This window comes from Perna viridis, chromosome 9, assembly GCF_037379345.1.
Source record: "Perna viridis isolate PV_CMFRI_1.1 ecotype Kerala chromosome 9, ASM3737934v1, whole genome shotgun sequence".
Lineage (NCBI taxonomy): Eukaryota > Metazoa > Mollusca > Bivalvia > Mytilida > Mytilidae > Perna > Perna viridis.
The window spans coordinates 3,753,503-3,772,398 of NC_142453.1; the positions used below are offsets into that span (position 1 = coordinate 3,753,503).

The 18,896-nt window shown below is 32.6% G+C and overlaps 1 protein-coding gene across 4 annotated transcripts in view; it reads left to right on the forward strand.

Annotated features, from left to right (window-relative positions):
- Positions 1 to 6,711: 6,711 nt before the first annotated feature.
- The window catches only part of LOC148606161 (signal peptide peptidase-like), a 43,161-nt gene continuing 30,976 nt past the window's right edge, over positions 6,712 to 18,896 (forward strand). Inside the window, exons 1-4 of one of the 4 annotated variants that reach the window (XM_088543430.1) lie at positions 6,712 to 7,018; positions 8,380 to 8,415; positions 10,220 to 10,300; positions 10,701 to 10,778. In XM_088543430.1, the coding sequence (XP_088399556.1) occupies positions 10,248 to 10,300; positions 10,701 to 10,778 (131 nt within the window). In that variant the 5' untranslated portion in view covers positions 6,712 to 7,018; positions 8,380 to 8,415; positions 10,220 to 10,247. Of the gene's footprint in view, positions 7,019 to 8,256; positions 8,416 to 10,219; positions 10,301 to 10,700; positions 10,779 to 18,896 lie in introns of all 4 variants that reach the window. The other 3 variants (XM_088543429.1, XM_088543426.1, XM_088543427.1) reach the window with 3 other exon arrangements.

The following is an 18,896-nucleotide window of genomic DNA, read 5'->3' on the forward strand; positions in this document are numbered from 1 at the left end:
TGTAAGTTTTTATTTTAATACTGCTACATTGCCCATTAAGTAAATCTAATTGATTTTATGACTATTCTTGTCAATGTCATGAAAACAATATATCTTTATTTTTTATATTTTGTTTACAATGCTTAAATAACACAAAAAAAAACGTGGATTCCTTGAACCTTCATAAGAGATGTAAACTATATAGTGTGCACTGTAGAATTCAAAATTAAGGGAGATAAGTCTGTAAATGACACTAAAATACATTAGAAATCATTGGATTTTCAATGTGAATTATCTCCTAAGCACAGACAGATTGGAAGGATTGATTACAAATTTCATCATATAGACCTATAAAGCAAATTGATAAAAATAAAAAAATAAAATAAAAATGTGTAGCCTTTTTGTGGTGCATCACATATTACAGAATTTGCATGATTCTTACAAAGACTGACACTTGATTAAAACAAGTCTAGATTGTATTCATTTTGAAAAAAAATATATTTTTTAAAAGTGGCCCTAGAATTTTTAGTGGAATACTATTTCCCCAAACATCACTTCAAACAGAATGTTGCAATTACAGAAAACAAATTAAATTGCACTGTTGACTTCCACAGTACAAGTTTATGGATTTAAAACAAAATCTATCAAAAGCAATACCACAATGAGCCAGGCTGTAATAGTTTTAGAGTTATTAACTGAAGCACTTTTCCTGTTTTCTGCACAATAACTTGAATAAAAGTGTGTGGATGTCTATGAAACATTACTACAATGTTTCATCCCATGAATATGATTAATTGGGAAAAACAAACTAAAATTGATCACAAAAAATGTGGTCTTATTGTGATCTAATGTTGTTTATTACAATGTGATCACTTTAGTTGATGTGAATCAAATTTCATGAAATTTGGATATATTATTACTTACTGCTTGAGGATACCTTGCTATTTAAAATATTTTACTTAATGAGAATTCAATAAAATCAATAACCAGTTGTGGTTCGAGGACTATAACAAGATGTTACATGATGTTGACATTCAGAGGTCACTGTCATATCAGTTAGATGTGGTATAAAGGGAAGGGTTCAATAAACTGATCAATCTGTGGTCAAACTTTTGTGAAAATCTGTTGATCCATGTAGAAGTCATTGCCCTTTTTGGACCTTTTTTGCATTTTTTATGTTCTTACTTTCAAAAAGTTTCTTCTCAGAAACTACTGGACAAAATTTAATGAAAGTTTGTATGGTTGATTTTTTTTATATAAAATGTTATACCATGGTGCATTTGTAGCATTTCACCACATCTGTTTCTCTTCTTTTGCAGTATTGATCATTTGGATTTTTGAACCATGAAAAAACATGGCCACCTTTACTAAAAATAGAACAATATCAGGGGTTAGACAGCAGTTTTCCACATATATCTCCAAAACTGTTAGGTTTAACCAAATTCTGATAAGGTGTACGTTTTCAGCATTATGAGATCAATCTGTGGGGAAATTTTAGCAAAAGCTATTCATCCATGTTGGAGTTACTGCCCTTTTTGGATGTTTTATTTGTTGTTGTTTTTGCTATTTTTATGTTGTTAATTTTAAAATCTAAGAACTAACAACATTTAATGACTGTTATGATACAGAAAGTGGAGGTTTCCACCTAGAATTTTAGAAAAGGCTACCGCTTGCTCATTTCTGTGCATTTTTACAATTGTCAAACAAAGTGAGTTTCCCAACCTTGATTTGCAAACCAATAGCATAAATCATAGTAACTTGGGGATCGGAACTACTTAGGCACTGACCATTTTTATATTGAGGGATGGGCATGGGATATCTTTGAAAAAAATATTAATTTCACTTTGAAGGGAAAAAAAAGGTTGGGAGATGAATGGTGTGTACATGTAGTGAATATATTATAAACTGTCATTCAACATATTAAATTATGTATGAAGAAGTATGTAATATATTACCGTTTTATGGTTTATAGTCCAAAAATTCATGATGTTATAATGAGCAACTAAATGGATATCAAGATCTAGAGACTCTTGTTTTATATTAATCCAGTAATTTAAACAAATCATTAGAAATTAAAGATGTTCAGATTAAACACCCATTAGACAAAGATCAGAAAAAGAAAAAAAAAGACGAAGTATATTTTCGGAAAAGTTTAACAGGGGTTTAACGGGTTAAAATGACATATGTGGCAGACTGTATTTCTACCAAAAATACACGAACAACCACTAAACATTATAAAAACCAATTTAGATTTTATCTCCAACAGAAAAGAGACAAGAATACCAGACCGTTCGACTATTTCTCAATGTGGTTCACCAACGGAATACTTGGGTAGACTTATTGATTATTTACTGCTACCTATAGTTAAAGACCAAGGAACTTATGTACGCGACAGCTCGGATCTTTTTTCAGATTTTGAATAACTACAAATTTGCTGTGTACTTATCATAACAAGTATTTATATTAACATCGTCAGTCATGAACTAATTAAGGCAGCTGAAAACGTCTACTTTGAACTGAAAAAAAGAAGATATGCTATTCCACTTTCGAGCAAAGAGAACTTAATTCTTATATATTTTAAAATCAATTCTTAATACTAATGAATTCAAATGTAATTGGGACAGTCCCTATCCCTGAAATATGCGACATACGAGCGTATGAACTTATTAACTTTTATTTTTGAAAAATTCCCAATAAGCACAATATTACTGTATGCATTAAAAGTTTCAATATTGCTAATAATGGACATGAACTACTTTTTTCTTTTTTTTTTCCTCGGTAAATTTCTTATATTTAACAATTTACAAGGGCGAAATGTTTAAAGCAACCAACCTACTAGGAACAAAATCCTACATAAATGCAACTGAAAATTTTCAATATAGTATAGAAAAAGTGTACACTCAAATAGAACCTTTAAAGATCTCATTAAGAGCGAAACCTTACGCACTTAAGATCGACTTAATAGTAGTGCAATGTGCCTAACACATAATGTCTACAGTTTAATTCAAATAAGCATTGTTTGTTTGTTGGGTTCCTTTTTCTACACCATGAATCACCTGTACCATAGGCAGTGTCTGAATTTTGCTTAAAACAACATACTTACGATTAATATAAATGATTTTAGATCCTTCCCAGGATTTGCTCATACATACATTTATTGAGGTCTACTTGAAACACACATTAACGCACGAAAATACTACTTTATAGTATGCTAGAAAGAAACTTCCGCTCACGTGCCCCACCCCCAATCTGCCGTGATAAAACCCAAAATATTTGTCCAGATCTACTAAAATTCATCGGTTTCGGAATTTCAGTTTCTTGTTACGAAATCTTCTGTACATATTTGGGACGCTCAATAAATATTGCCTTGACGTATTATATATTCCTCGATCAGTACTTCTTCTCAGATATTTATATAGGCTCAGTATAACAAAAGTTCTAGTGTAGAGAGATAATTGGAAGGCTATCAGTTATAGAAAAGAATATTGCGTGTTGATCTTCCAATCATCTTTCTACAAATACAAAGGGATTTTATACAATCTGTGAATATAGGAAGCACGTGGGGGTAACTTAATTTCAGTGGGTAGATACAATTGTGCGGTCATCATCGGTCTACTTTTTAAAGATAAGCGATGTATAAGAAGGACAAAGTCGCTTTGGTTGCAGTTTGTGATAGGGGTAAAAATGAAATATTTCAGTATGATACATATTTACACATGATTATTGATTTGACTACAATTAATTAAATCATCATTAAAATCATCAAAGTAAATAAAGATTAACACTTCAATAGATGCCAGATTGATACCTTTACAGCTGAAATCCAATAATAAATCCTAATTATATCTGACATGATATTTCTTTAAATACAATGCAATCTAATGAGAATTAGACCTATCAAATGTTCCATTCAGTCACTGCATGTAGGGTCTATTATACATTCTGTTCTGATTACCCTTCTGATCAGCCAACCACATTCCATCTTTCCTGATTTTGGAAGCATTATTCAAAGAAAAATCCGAGGATTCTGAAAAGGTCATCTGCTGAACAGAAAGTAGAATGGGGCGTTGTTATATCCTACATGCAGTGACTATATACTTTATTTCTGCTAAACCTATGTAGAAACATGCATATTTTTCAACATTAATGTACAGTTGTTGAGGAACAAAGATTGAAGTACAAATAGCCAACAGACAAAAAAGTAAGAAAGATAAATACATTGAGGAACAAAGTTTTAAGTATAAATGACAAACTAACAAAAAAGTAAGAGAGATAAATACAAAGTAGCATATAAAAAGATGAATAAAATGAGGGTGATGAGTAAATGGCTAAATGAGAGAATCCATTTTCTTATTGATAATTCTGATAAATTGACCCAACTTGCGGAGTGCAGACATTTTTGTGGTATTCATTAGTTTATTGAACTTTAAAACATTGCAATTCACTAAAAACTTCTGATCTATATATATTTTTCTTTCCATCATGAAGGACATGCATTTTAGTATATAATGATATTCATCACCTATATAACCACCCCGCAAAAAAGGGCGGATTCTGTTATCTCTTGATGTTTTTCCATCTCCTACTTTCAACAGGAAGTTTATGATTTATGAGTCGAAAATTACATAACGTTGCAATATCTTTATCATTAAGTATATCAAACTATTTTTCAATACCATGATCTTTTTAATAGTCCGTAATTTAATATTTTAGCATCATTTTCAATATTTGAATACTAATTTTGGATGAATTGGTCATGAAGATTTATTTCAACAGTGCTTTTTAGCCATTTACCATTGTGGACAAATTGATAGAGCCATATGTATTGTAGGCCACATTCATTCAATGTATAATTTTGATTAGATTGAATACTATGGCACTGTATGTTGCTGTGATACATACTGAATATTAGATGTCAAAATCTGTATCACATGTGGTACCAACCCGAGACTCCTATATCTCCCCATGGGCCCGATATAGGTCAAGGTTTGATACCACATGTGATACAGATTCTGACATGTCATGTTCATTATATCGAATATTTCAATTATACTTCAAGTATGGTCCGAGAAGGGTTGCGATATAGGTATAGGGGGTGGTATAGGGTATGCGATATAGGTATAGAGGTGTGATATAGGGTATGCGATGTAGGGTAAACGATATAGGGTTGAAACAAATATTTATATCATATATTTAGATTAAAATATAACATTTTTGTATATGCATTATAAGTGTTTGTTTAAACCCTATATTGCCTACCCTATGTCGCACCCCTTCAGAGACTATACTTGAAGTAGGGTTAAAATAAAAAAAAATTAAGGTATATTTTTATCTAAATATATGATATAGATAAATACCAATATATGCATATATGAATGGGTTGTATAAATGCATGCGCGTCAGTTTTTATTGGCTTAATATATGAATGGGGTGTAAAACCTGTTAAGTACCCCCGCCCAACCCGTGATATGAAGGGATAATCCGTTGTGAATATTTCATTCGCTAAGAATTATGTTTTTTGCGACTTGTCATAATACTACGAGTTTTATCTTGAAAACAAAAGTTTATCTAAGGCAGTTCCAGGCAATTTAAAGCCAACGTCTTTGAACGAATCGTGACTTCTCCAGATAAAGGCTACTGCCGACACTGAAGTCAGCCTCATATCTTGACCTACACTTAGAGATCGATGTTATAGGAAAACTTGAAAAAATGACAAAACTATACGACAATCGCGATGATTTTTCACTCCGTATTGTCAACTTTCCTTTCATATGTGGCAACATCCCTCTCCTGCGTATGGAGTTATCATATCAGAACTCGTACGTTATGCCAGGGCTTGCCGTCCCACACAAACTTTTTGTATCGCGCTAGACTTCTTTAAATAGGATTCTGGAACAGGGTTATGTTGCTACAAGATTGAAGTCATCACAACAGAAGTTTTATGGTCGTCATCATGAACTCATTGATCGTTACGGTGTATATATCCATTTGCACCATGACAACGCATTTGTTCAACGCGTCATAGTTTTCCTTTCCTCTTTCGTCCTGGACTTGACTTTTTATGAGCAACTCGGCGGGTGTTTCTAGAAAAGCAGAGGACGCTTATCCTACTAGTGCACTTGGTCCATGCCGCCAGTAGAGTCCGAGTTGCTCATTTACTTTCGTTACTTTGTATGTATTTTTTTTTGTTATGTAATGTTTTGTGTGTGTGTGTGTGTTTTCCATGTATAGTCTTTGTCCCTGTATTACATTCTTTTGATTTTAGCTATAATCTTGTCCCTTGTCTTTTGATTACTCCAAGGAGTTGAATATAGATTCCTTTCTTTGTGCCGCTAGCTGGTATTTATTTTAATCCATGAACTCTTCTAATTATGCATTTAATCTGAGGAGTCTTGGTATTCCCTTTGATGCTAATGATCTTTTGACAATAGTTAAGACTTTTCGCTCATTGTTAATTAGAGTAATTTAACTTACTCGGGCCACTCACACGCACCTGTTCATAAAAGCGCGCGGTTTTACAAGATGAGTTACTTCCCTTTTAATATTTTTTTCATTATTTATAATATTATTACGCGTTTGATATATCTTTTTTAAAAATAGATAAACTGCATGAAAATTATGGATTAAAAGTTTTGCATTTTATGTTTTTTAATGTCTTTGATTTGATGTTGATGGCTTACTTGGACCAATTTAACAAATTTTGGACTACATTGCATGTAAGCATTTAAATTCGAGTAGTGCGTCGGTCAAAATGAAAATAAACAAAAGGGATTAGAAGACACCAAGTGATTTGGGGATATACTGAAGCCCGACAAGAAATTTCATTATTTTACACTACCAGTGTATTATTTATACTATAATCTAAATGCATGTGTTTTTACATCTATATGGCATTCGTTTAAGTGGACGAAGTTTATTTATCATTTCTTAGCACAGTGAAAATATGGCAATTTTACTCCTTTACACCTTGGATATGTGCTAGCGGAATCTTCTTTGAATTGCTCATTTGTTTCGTGGTTTTGGAGAAGCAAATCACCAGGTATTAAATCATAATTATTGAAAATTGTTATACAAATATATGTTGCTTAGAAAATACCTAGACCTTGGTGTTGAGAAAAGGGGACACCCTTCCCTAAGGTATATTATACAATGTACTTCTTATGGTTATGTACTGATGCAGTTTTTAATGCCAGTTAATGGTGATAAATGTAGGATACTTATAGTGTGTATAAAACTTGTCTGGCAGTTCATCACTATGTAACTAGACAAAATTAAGAGGTGCTTTATGTGTTCTCTCCTTTTTGGTGCTCTCCTGTATTTTCCCTCAGTTTAAAAGTACTATGTACATACATGTATACATGTACATATGATTGTGTACATTGTTCAAACTATACCTTATCTGTCATAAATTTATTTTCTTTAGATGGCAGTTTTTGAATTTACTTGCAATTACATGTATATTGATAATGGTAACTGTAGTAAAATTATTCCTTGCTTCATCATGTCCGTAACCTGCCCAATTTTAACTAGCAGGATTAGTGAAATATTAAACACAAAATTTATTTGGAGTGATGCATCTGTAAATATTGGTCTTGTAGAAAAACTGACGAAGTAAGACTGTGAGAAGTTTCCCCATATTGTTAAAAATCAAAGCACCAAAGGTGCTGAAACTCGCAAGTTGCTTGGCGTGCATCCTGCAAGATATGTTCCCAATGTTTATTTTTTAAGCAATGTGCTAGATTGCCGGTCATGACATGGACTAAGGTTTGAGAATGTTTTAGTGTTGAACCCATATTTCCCTTGCAACCTGCAGCAAAACAAAACAGAGATGTACATAAATATTGCAAAAATAAGATTATTGCTTTGTTGACGTTCTTCAGACCTTAAACTTTTCTTAACATTTTTATCCTGTAGAACTAGATATTTGTCATTTTTTTATCAGTATTTTTACATAGAAATATATTTTGCTTTTTATGTTGAACTCAGTGCTATAATGATGACAAATCTAAATGCCTTTGAACGGTAGATGAGGACCCATTCTCATGAAACCACTGAGTCATTTGACAAGACTTACATTTTTGTATATACCCTATTGTTTGGCATGATCCTAGACACTAAAACACTACATTGCAATGTAGATGTGTCAGGTGGTTTTAATGTTAAACATATTTATTTTTAATGCTTTGTGACAAAAAAAAATGTGTAACAGTTGTCTATGAAGTTCTTTGTTTGTATTGTAGACTCTATGTTACAATTCTTCTGTATTCTATTTAATAGGCTGTGAAGACTATTGTTCTAACTTCAGCATTGGTTAAGACAAGAGGTTAAAGTTTATTGTACATGCACATGTACTGGTTGTACATGTATGTACAAATGTATATATAAACTATTCTCTTTCAGTCACTGCAGACAAGTTGAGATTTTCATGTGAGTACTGTAAGTGTAAATTCCATTATCATGCCTTTGTGAAGGACACAACAGCCCCCAACTTACATTTGTAACCCTAAGGGGTTGGGGAGTGCAATGTCAGTGTTCTAGATAGAACTAGGAAAATAGTAGGGGAGTTAAAGGATGGTGTTACAGTACATAATTTATCAGACATACAGTAGACTGACTGACATTTAGATTTGTCAAGTTGTACATCTTAATGTAGTATATGGAACTGAAAGGAAAGATAGAAGTACTATTGTTTGTCAGGAACCAGTTTTTGTGGTTTTCGTGTGTTTTACAAGCCATGAAATTTGGTTCCCAATGAAATTAGAATTTTCCATTTTATGATAGAGTTGTCAAATCAATAAATCCAAGAATCAAGAACTGGCATTTTTTTCCCTAAACCACAAAAATTAGCATCCACAAATTAAAGTACTTTCACAGTATTTTGAAAATGCTTATTTCATAAAGAGATGGCTTTTGGGTGACTGCATGTAGTTAATCAAGTTTATAATTTCATCAAGGCACTTACGAAGAAATCATAGAGAAGGCCACAAGGACACTTGAAGAGACCAGAGGTGTACAGATCTTGGAGGGCTGGGGTGCCAGCTCTTCAATTCTATCTACTGCACAATGTATATGTAGCAAGGACATTGAATGAGATCCAATAACTTCCTATGGCAGTGTGTTTGATCTACAGTAGATCCTTGGTTGACATATTATTATAAATACAAGCACATGTAGTACTGTACTGTTTAGAATTGAACCAAATCTTAAATTTCAAGAGTGTTATGGTTCATGTACAAATAAAGCAACATATATGTATATACAAGAACTGAATTTTATATTAACATTAGTACAACTGGCAGAGACTATTGCCAACAGGCCAATTTGTTAACCTACAGGTTACAGTAATATAGGTTCATGTGTCAAAGTTTCCAAGGACCAACTGTACTTTTGAATACCTTTCTTCTAGCATTGAATTTTAGATCATCCTCTCCTACAAAAACTGATAATAACTATTATAATGTTATTAACAAACAAGGTTCTACATATACATTTATACATGTATATCACTCTTGAACCAATACAGTAACTGTATACATGTACAATATACATGTACGTGTATGTGCATCTTTAATGAATTTTTGAGGATCGGAATATGAATTGTACTTAAGATACTTTTTAACTTCTTTATAAACTCCTACAGTCTTATTGACTGTACATACATTTTTGTACATGTACATGTACATGACAAAAAAAACATATGCTTTAATAGGACGAAAACCCTACATTTGTGTGAGTTATTAGGCATGAATACATGCTTCAAATGACAGAGAATTTATGGCAAACTTGATCATGTTGCAAGTAATATTATTCAATTTTCCATGAAATGGAAACAAAACCAGGTTTCTGGCTACAAAACTTGAGAAAAACAGGGAGAAGTGACATCTTTCACAAAGATAAGCACTAGGAGACGTGGGGAGAGGTCAGGAAGAAGTGGAATGAAGTTTGTTACACCTGTGTGAATCATTCAAGAGGTTTATTGTCAATTATATGTGAATACAGTGAGGTGCATGTACATGTACCCCTGCAATAAGAAAGTACATGTAGAGGTTACACAGGCTGTTTACATAAAACAAATGAATTTTCTCATGTCCTTTGTGCCAAATACTGGTACTTCTGATCTGTGGTTTGCATATACATGTATACTCTAACATTTGAACCCTTAGCATGGATGATTATGATATTTCATTATTTCAGAGTTGACCTCTGAACCCTAAGCTGTAATAATATTTTGTTGTTTCAGAGGTGAGACCTTAGAATTAACTGCCATAATGCCACCACAAATCATGCCAGAGGAACAAATAGCAGAAGCAGCATCTGTCTCGTAAGTCTTCATATCTCTTTAAGATATTCTTAAGGCCATAAAAATAATAATCTTGTTTCCTGCTACCAGCAAGAAAAAATAGGATTGGTAAGTAGGGATATTAGTTTATTTTTCCAAAACATTTGACATTGAGTTCATGGAGATACATACAATCATGATAATGACAGTGCTTTAGCCACAATGGCCTTAACATGTTAAGGGTAGGCATAGATGAATATGGTAGCAGACATATTTTTTCCCCTAAAGTTGTTTATTATTCCGTGCCTGATTTTCATCTCTTTTAAAGCAAAAAGTCATTTTTTTAAAACATAATACTGATATGATATTTTTTACAGCATGTACATGTACCTGTATTAGCAGGACAATCTCTTGATTTGTGAAATACTTATTTTATTTTTAGTACTCTGTCCATCATGGATTCCTCTAGAGTGTCAACATTTGTCATTTCCATTCTACTGATTGTATACGGAAGCTTTAGGTAAGTCTCTGATTTAAATGCTACTGGCAGGTTTTGGGAGAATTTCTTCATCATACAGGTCCCAAGAAATATAAAATGTCCATTTTAAATCATACATGTATATGTACATTGTATCTGTAAATGTGTTAGTATTTTTTAAGAAAATATTGATTATGCCAAATAGTTTGGGTTTTCTATCAGTCATTGATATAATACCCGATATGTTTATTTAGAGTAAGATTTTTGCCTGTAGCATGGATTAAAGATAAACATAGTTTGATAATATGATGAAAATTAGCCACAAGTTGAATAATCTTATTATACATGCAAATAGATTTGTTAGCACTTTCAAAGACTCCCCCTTGTGATTTCCATAGGTCCCATATGATTTGTGTATGAAATTAGTGACAAGCTGCAGGGGCTGCTCTGGCTTCCAGAATTCTGTCACCAGAAAATTTGCCAGGTGCCAATTTTGTCACATACATGTATGTATGATGAATATGTCAAGAACATAAAAACCCCACCATAGTGAAAATGTATACAAACAAACAAACATACATTTTTCTGCTAGTCCTTATCAATATTCACTTATTACCAGCATATGGTAAGGCACATGTTGGTAGTAGAGGGAGAATAAGGGAGACAAGGGCTATCTGCTGGGATAGAGAGGATAAGGAAATATACTTCTTTCGCTTTTAATTTAAGTATTTACATATGATGCAGTATTAATATAAGTATTTATATATGATGCAGTATCAATTGATCACATGCTTACATGTTTAATTTGAGCAAAACGTTATTATGTTCATCTGACCTGTTGGAGACGTCTCATTCCACTGTTGTAAAATGGAAGTACTCTGTCTGGTTTACTTCAGCTATTATAAAGTGATGTATAATGGATTTTACAGAGTTTGACACAGTACTAATACTACTTCATTTCCATTTAATGGTTGAATCAGGTCGTTTGTAATCAATTAAATATTTTTGACTTTGTTTTGAAAAAAAAATAACATGTTTAGTTGACATTGTAATTGTTTGTATGTAAGTATCAGTAAACTGTATTTCACAATGCAGCAATACATGATAGAATTGTCTAATTTAGATGTACATTTATGCACATACAATGTACCTACATTGTACCTACACAATGCATCTACAGTGTAGTCCTTGTTGCACCTGGAGGTCTAGCCTTTGCTTTCTTTTCCATCTCACCCCAGGTCATTCCCACATCTTTCATTTCTGCCAGAACCGTACCGATCCGTATGGTCTTTGGACCCTGTTTCCTTTTACCGTCCAGAGTCCATCTGAGAGACACTCTGGTGATGTTATTAGTTGGTTTCCTCAGAAACACATTTCTGTATTATTCTGTCTCTTAACAGGTTTGCTTTATCCATCATCCTTTTCAGACCCCCACATGATGTGATAAGGTGTTAAGGGACACCTTGAATAGTTGTGTGTGCGTCCATTTGTCCTTCTGTCTCTTCATTTGTCCACCCAGAAACGTTTTCCAGGTGATAACTTTAGAAGATATTGAAGGATCTTTTTCATGCTCTATATACATGTAGTTAATCATGAAATACAGATTGAGACAGGAATTCAGTTTGATTGGTTATTTACCCAAAAACCATTTTATTTTGTATTTACCCCCAAAAATGTTTTGCAATGTGATGTATAATTTGCCATTAAATCCCTATTTTTTCCTTTAAAATATTTGTACCTTTTTGTGTACTGATTTATTAGGATGTAAACATAAAGGACAAGTTTCTATAACAAAGTTATATTAAGTAACTTATAGCTTATACTAGTGACAACCAAATCAATAATTGAACTCAACCTAAAACCAATACAAAAGAATACATTTTATTACTAATCTGCTGTAAATCACTTTGTATTAATGACTTTGTCATACATGTAATTGTAACTTTGTCATACATGTAATTGCATTGAATTCTTCATTGCTATTGATTTAATATAATTTCCCAATTTTTTGATAACTTTCCATAACAACAACTAAGAAAGTTTTGAGAATAGGAATCCTGTTTTCCATTCATTCATCTGTCTGTCTGTACTTTGAAAGTGCACCTCCTCAACTTTCTGAGAAATATTGCTGAAACTTTCAAAGTTTGTATACAAAGGTTGAAGATCATAATTGTGCATGAGGTAAGATATTTCTTGCTAAAAAAAAGCTTTGAAATGAAAATAATTAAACTTCAGGCTTTCTGTCTGAAGTTTTTAGGGCAATTCTTCAGAAACTGTTAAGTATAATAACATTTGTAAAGTATCAAACTACAAGCAGCAGTTGATAAAATCAGAAAAAAACTTTTAATACTCAAGATTTTAGATTGGCATGGACCCATTTGCTAAGCGTCCATGAAGCAACCAGTGGATACAATTTTTTTTGCTAATGATTACAACAGAAGATAGCAGTTGCCCATTGTAAAATGAATTGGGCACTTTTTAAAAGAAGGACAGAAATCAGACACTTTGAAAGGAAAATTTCAAGTCAATTCCAAGTACATTGAATTCAATACTACAGTCTATTATCACATAATCAGCTTTAAGATCTTTATCGACTGTTTGGTGTAGGGAAACACAAAAAGGGTGTTGCATTAGACTCCACATTAACCAATTTTAATCAAGTCCTTGTTCAGTGCTAATGGGTGTGGAATTTACATGCAGAGAAAGATGAAACTTGACAGGTTGATGGTTTAAAGAACATTAAACTGCTTTATTGAGTTAGTCAACTGAGATGATTCAATTTGTGTTAAAATAGTGCAGAGAATGCACTTTCAAAAGGTCTTATTAATACTTTAACATATAGGCAGTAAGTAAGTTATTTGTAACAGTGTTGTGAATTTTTTTGCACTTTAAAATTGATACTGTGTTTAAGTGTAAAGTTCAACACTGTAGATCTGTATGTACTGAATGCGCTCTGGAGACTTTGAACAAAGATGCTCCTTTTAATATTTTTACATTTTAAAAACTTCCTTCCTGTACTGAATAAGAAAATCTTTTCTCTTCAGTACCGCCATATGTTACGGGAATTTCCTTTTTGTTAAAATTACCTGCTGTGAAATAATCTGTCATGTGTTTCCATGTTGGTCATCTGAATCTGGTGATATTTATCAATTAGAAGCAGACTGGCTCAGTTGAATATATTTTATCTAATACAATGTTCATGCTAGCAGTTCAAAAATAAAGGGTAAGAATTACCCTTGAAAAAAACATATAGTTAGAATTTTAATGTTTAAGTAGCAGCCTTTCTAAAAATCAGACAGAAGGTAATCATGCATGTCAAAAAACTACCAAATTCAGTTTTATTTCTCATTCATAAACAGTTACTGATCACATAACCAGTCATAGTTTTTCATTTATTTGTTGCACTTTTGAGATAGAATTGAGATTGAACACGAAATTTGCACTTTGGAAGAGTTATTTTTCTTGATTTGGCTTGCTTTAGATGATGAATGTATGATTTGCTAAAAAGTGCAGATCTGTATGCAGAAAAGGTAGTTGTTATGTGAAAGTTTAGCATACGTAAACTGAAAAAGCATTGTTTGTTGATTTTTCTCCACCATGAATCACTTAACCATTTGCAGTGTCTGAATTTTATGTGGACTGGTACTTAAAACTTTAGTGATTTCTTAATTTGAACAAGTGGAAACATCTCTGAATTAACTGCATACAAAGTATTTAAATATACAAGTTAGTACATTTACATGCAAATGAAGTTCTTTCATTTGAAAAATCCTGGTTCATTTCAGTTTTTAAGGGATTCTAGTATAAAATTACCTCTGAATTGCAGATTTTACTTTATTATACACCCATCTTGGGGGGGGGGATGTATTACAGTCTAAGTCAGACACTTACTCAGGTCTCTTCATATCTGTTAAAATGTACTTTGAACCTTGGAAAAGCAAGCACCTGTCTAAACCAAACCAATTATACAAGTCCAAAGAGGTTTGGTTTAAACAGGTTTAACTGTACCTCTGCTACTCAAAAATGGTTTCTAGGGTATTTTTTTTTATATAATTTCTTGGCACAATTGGAAACTTTCACACTGACAAAAAAGGCAGAGACATTACAAATGTATAATGTGCATGCCTTAGAAGGACTGATAAGTTTCTTTAATGTTTTTAATCAATATCAGAACCAGATCTCGTTTTGTCCATCTGTTGCGGCTACAATATTCTGTAATTATTAATACAAATTATTGAAAATTATGGTTAAAATTTATGAACATCAGTTATTTCTAATGGGTAGTATGGATTTATATTTTTTCCATATGGGACATTTGATTATCTCTGATCTTATTCATCCATGATATACAACTGTTTTTTAGCATAAGTGAGTCAAGGGACGGTTTGGCCTGTTCTTTTGGAAAATTTGTTTATTTTGTGCAAAATTTATCCAAAATTGAGTAAATAATGATAAATGCATTGAATACCATTTCTTGTCAGGACCCCCCATGTAGATTCTTTTCCTGTTTTCATGTTTTGTCTTTTGATTCTGATGTCTCTGCATGGTCCTGTTTTTATGCTTCAACAATTGCATGTATTTTTTAAATGCTTCAATTATTTTGACACTGCTGGGGACATAATGGCTACGTTAAGCTGTTAAGCTTTATCATGTACATTTGTAGTTTCATATAGGGAAAAACATGACTCTAATAATGCTTATAAAATAGAATTCAGACTATAGTTATTCAACTCTTTTTACATATACAATTTTTTTTTAAATGGTTGTTTTTCTGTTGTTTAATGGTTCTAAATTTGTTATTAAAAAACTTTAATTTTTCTGACTGGGTGATTTTGTTTAATAAGAAGAATGATTAAGATAACAATAGCCACATTTAAAAGGTAAAAAGGAATTACATACAGATAAAATATAAATAGAACTTGAAAAAAATTAAAGAAGATGAGCCCCAATTTTCTGCTGTATGGCCTATGTCAGGGGTAAAAGGTGTTGAGGAGAAAAGTATCAACTGTGTATTCTTACCACAGAGATGAGGTGTCCCAAAATGTTGTTTAATGACAGTTGTAGTGTTTTGTATACATAGTAGTATTTTAATGACCTATTTATGAGATCATCTGTCTTATGAACAGAATTCAAGTTAATATACATGTAACAAATGTACTACTGTGTAACATTATTTATCTGTCAGCTGAACCCAGAGATATGTCATTACCTACTGTTATATTTTGAACCCTATACACAATACAATATCAAAGACTTCAAAAAGACAAAAAAACCTTCTTCACAGCTGGGTCTTCAACAGATGTAGTGTTAAAGAACATCTTCAATTGTTTTCTCTGAAATGTGTCATATAAACTGAGAAATTCTACACAAACTTTCAGAAAGGATGTGACAGCTTTTTTGATGTTCTTTGTTGAACATGTTGAGTCATTTATATAAATAAGTATTTTTAAATCAAGCTGTTAATCAGGGTGGTTATACATGTAAATCTATTTATAGGCACAAGTGCAAATGTACAGGTATTCTTATGAGTCAAAACCGATTGGCCTATTATTGAGAAGTTAATAAATTTGTTGAAGAAGTAAAGCTTTTGAAATTTAAATGTAGATGTTTAAATTCACTTGACATACCCATTGTGTCACTGTCATTTTAATATAAATTTGCATAATTTGTAATTATATTATGTTAAATTTTTGATGAAGCCGAACCAAAATGTAACATTCAAATTGCAGTTTCAATAATTTAGTTTTGACTTACATGTATAGTTAGAATTACAAAGTTTCAATTATTTTTTTTGCTGAGGATTAATTAAAGCATGTTTTTTTTAGATTTTTTATGGGGTCTGTCCTCTGTTTTTATTTAACTTTAGTGCTAGATATTGTGTTGCTTTACCTTTACTTTGTTTTTTCTTTAAAAGGGTTGACAGATCCAGATTTACAAAAGGAGGCCCAAATCAGTGGAGATGAAAAATCATATTCATTTTTGTTAATAATACAATACTAAATAAGGAATTTACTCGATTATAAAGTAAACAATATTCTTTTCTGAGCTCCTCACCTTTTAGATCGAAATGTCATTGATAGTGTTACATGTATTAAGAAAACTTATTTTTATTGATGGGGCCCAACCTCCATTGGATCTGTCCATTGGTATTTTAATACAAATGATTCTCCAGTCTTCAACAGTGTTCTAGGATTCCACTTTCCCAGTGCAAGTGCCATTTTGGTGTGGGAAAGTTGATTATTATGCCCCACTTTCCCTTTGGGAAGTAGAAAACCTGAATTTTTTAAAGGATTCATTAAGTTTGGAAAGCAATCTTCAAGTGTGGGAATGTTAATCGTCATTTAGAGTTTTCCTGTGGGGAAAACTAAAATTTTTGAAAATCCTAGAAAACTGCTTCATGTTCTAACTGTCATCAGAGTGTGAGAATACTTGTATCAGTAGCTTATACAAATGAAGAAAGCAAAATAGCTTTATTGTACAGTATAAGTGGATATTTTCATTGTGATTGAATATTCTTGGTCAAAGCGAATATTAAATCATGCGAAATATTTATTCAGTTAAAATAGGATTATTCTTCTTTGTTTGTCTGCCGTGAAAATTACAATACGACCAAAAACCTCACCCTGTTTTTGAAGAAAAAAACGTGAAATTTTCCACACACTAAAAAAAAAAAGAAACTTTTAATGTATAATATGACATCACACTGGATGATTGGTTGATTGATTGTTGGGGTTTAACACCCGAGTAGCAATATTTCACCTATATTCAGGCAATGAACATGAAATGGATGATACAATGAACATGAAATGAAAGTGAAATGATGATAAAATGAAAATGGGATGGGTCACATGGATAATGGGGCGACAAATTTTGATTGCCACTGAAAAATGGGAGAGATGGGTAGGGTCGGGCAATTCAGCCTCCTGTGGCGGAGCCCTATGGTTCCTACTCCGGGAGAACACCACATAAGGATTCTTTAACATGCGAGGAACATGGCATCTTTCCCGACATGTTGCACCACTGATTTAAACATATTTTATTGTCTAAGACAATTGGATTAGACACAAGTTGTACAACTTATCAATGCCTTCTCCTTCTTCTTCTTCTTCTTTTCTCTATGTTGCACCACTATGGTTTATGGTCAGGTTTTCCGTGTTATGGCCTGATGACCCCAGCATGAAGCATGCCAGGGTTACCCCATTCCACCACCTGGGGCACACAACCCAATTATTCTGTGGGCAGAGCACCCTAGCCCCCGGCCAGGGTTCTGAGCATTATTTATTTGCCTTTTACGACAAGCTTAGTGCTGCTGTTTGCCTATTCTTTGCACCTGGACCCGCACTGGATGAACATCAGGTTCCAACCAGAAAACAAACAAAATAGGTACCAGTATTTAAAATGAGCATTAGTCTTCACATTTAGGGCAATTATAATAAATAATTCATGGTATGTTCTGTAATGGTGATTCATTAATCATACTGAAAATTCAATGAAATTGACAAAAAATATTTTGTAAGCAGAGATTAGTCAATAATTTGATTAAAAGTTTATGTTAATATGTCATTGAATAGAAGAAATAGTTCATCCATCTGTTGGCTAGTCATTTTTAGCCTCTGGATAATTGTTCAAGTGTGATTGAACCTAACACATCATACAAACATATCTTGAAATATTTGCAGGTGTTTTTTACTCATACATGTACATTGACATCCTTAGTCAAACATGCTGTGTTATCCCCCCTTTTTTCATGAAATGTGTTCCCCCATTGTAGTACAGTCTAAACTTAACCCCTTTTAGACTTTCAAATTTGTTCAGTTTAGACAGATGTTTGGTTTAGACAGGTGTTCAGTTTAGACAGGTATTCGGTAAGACACGTGTTTGGTTTCGACAGGTGTTAGATTTGAACAACTGTTTGGTTTAGACTGATGTTCAGTATAGATGTGTGTTTGGTTTAGACAGGGTTCAGTTTAGACAGGTGTTAGGTTTAGACAGGTATTCAGTTTAGACAGGGTTTAGTTTAGACAGGTGTTAGATTTGGACAGCTGTTCAGTTTAGACATGTGTTTGGTTTAGACAGGTGTTCAGTTTAGACAGGTTTTTGTTAAGACTGGTGTTCTGTTTAGATGTGTGTTTGGTTTAGACAGGGTTCAGTTTAGACAGG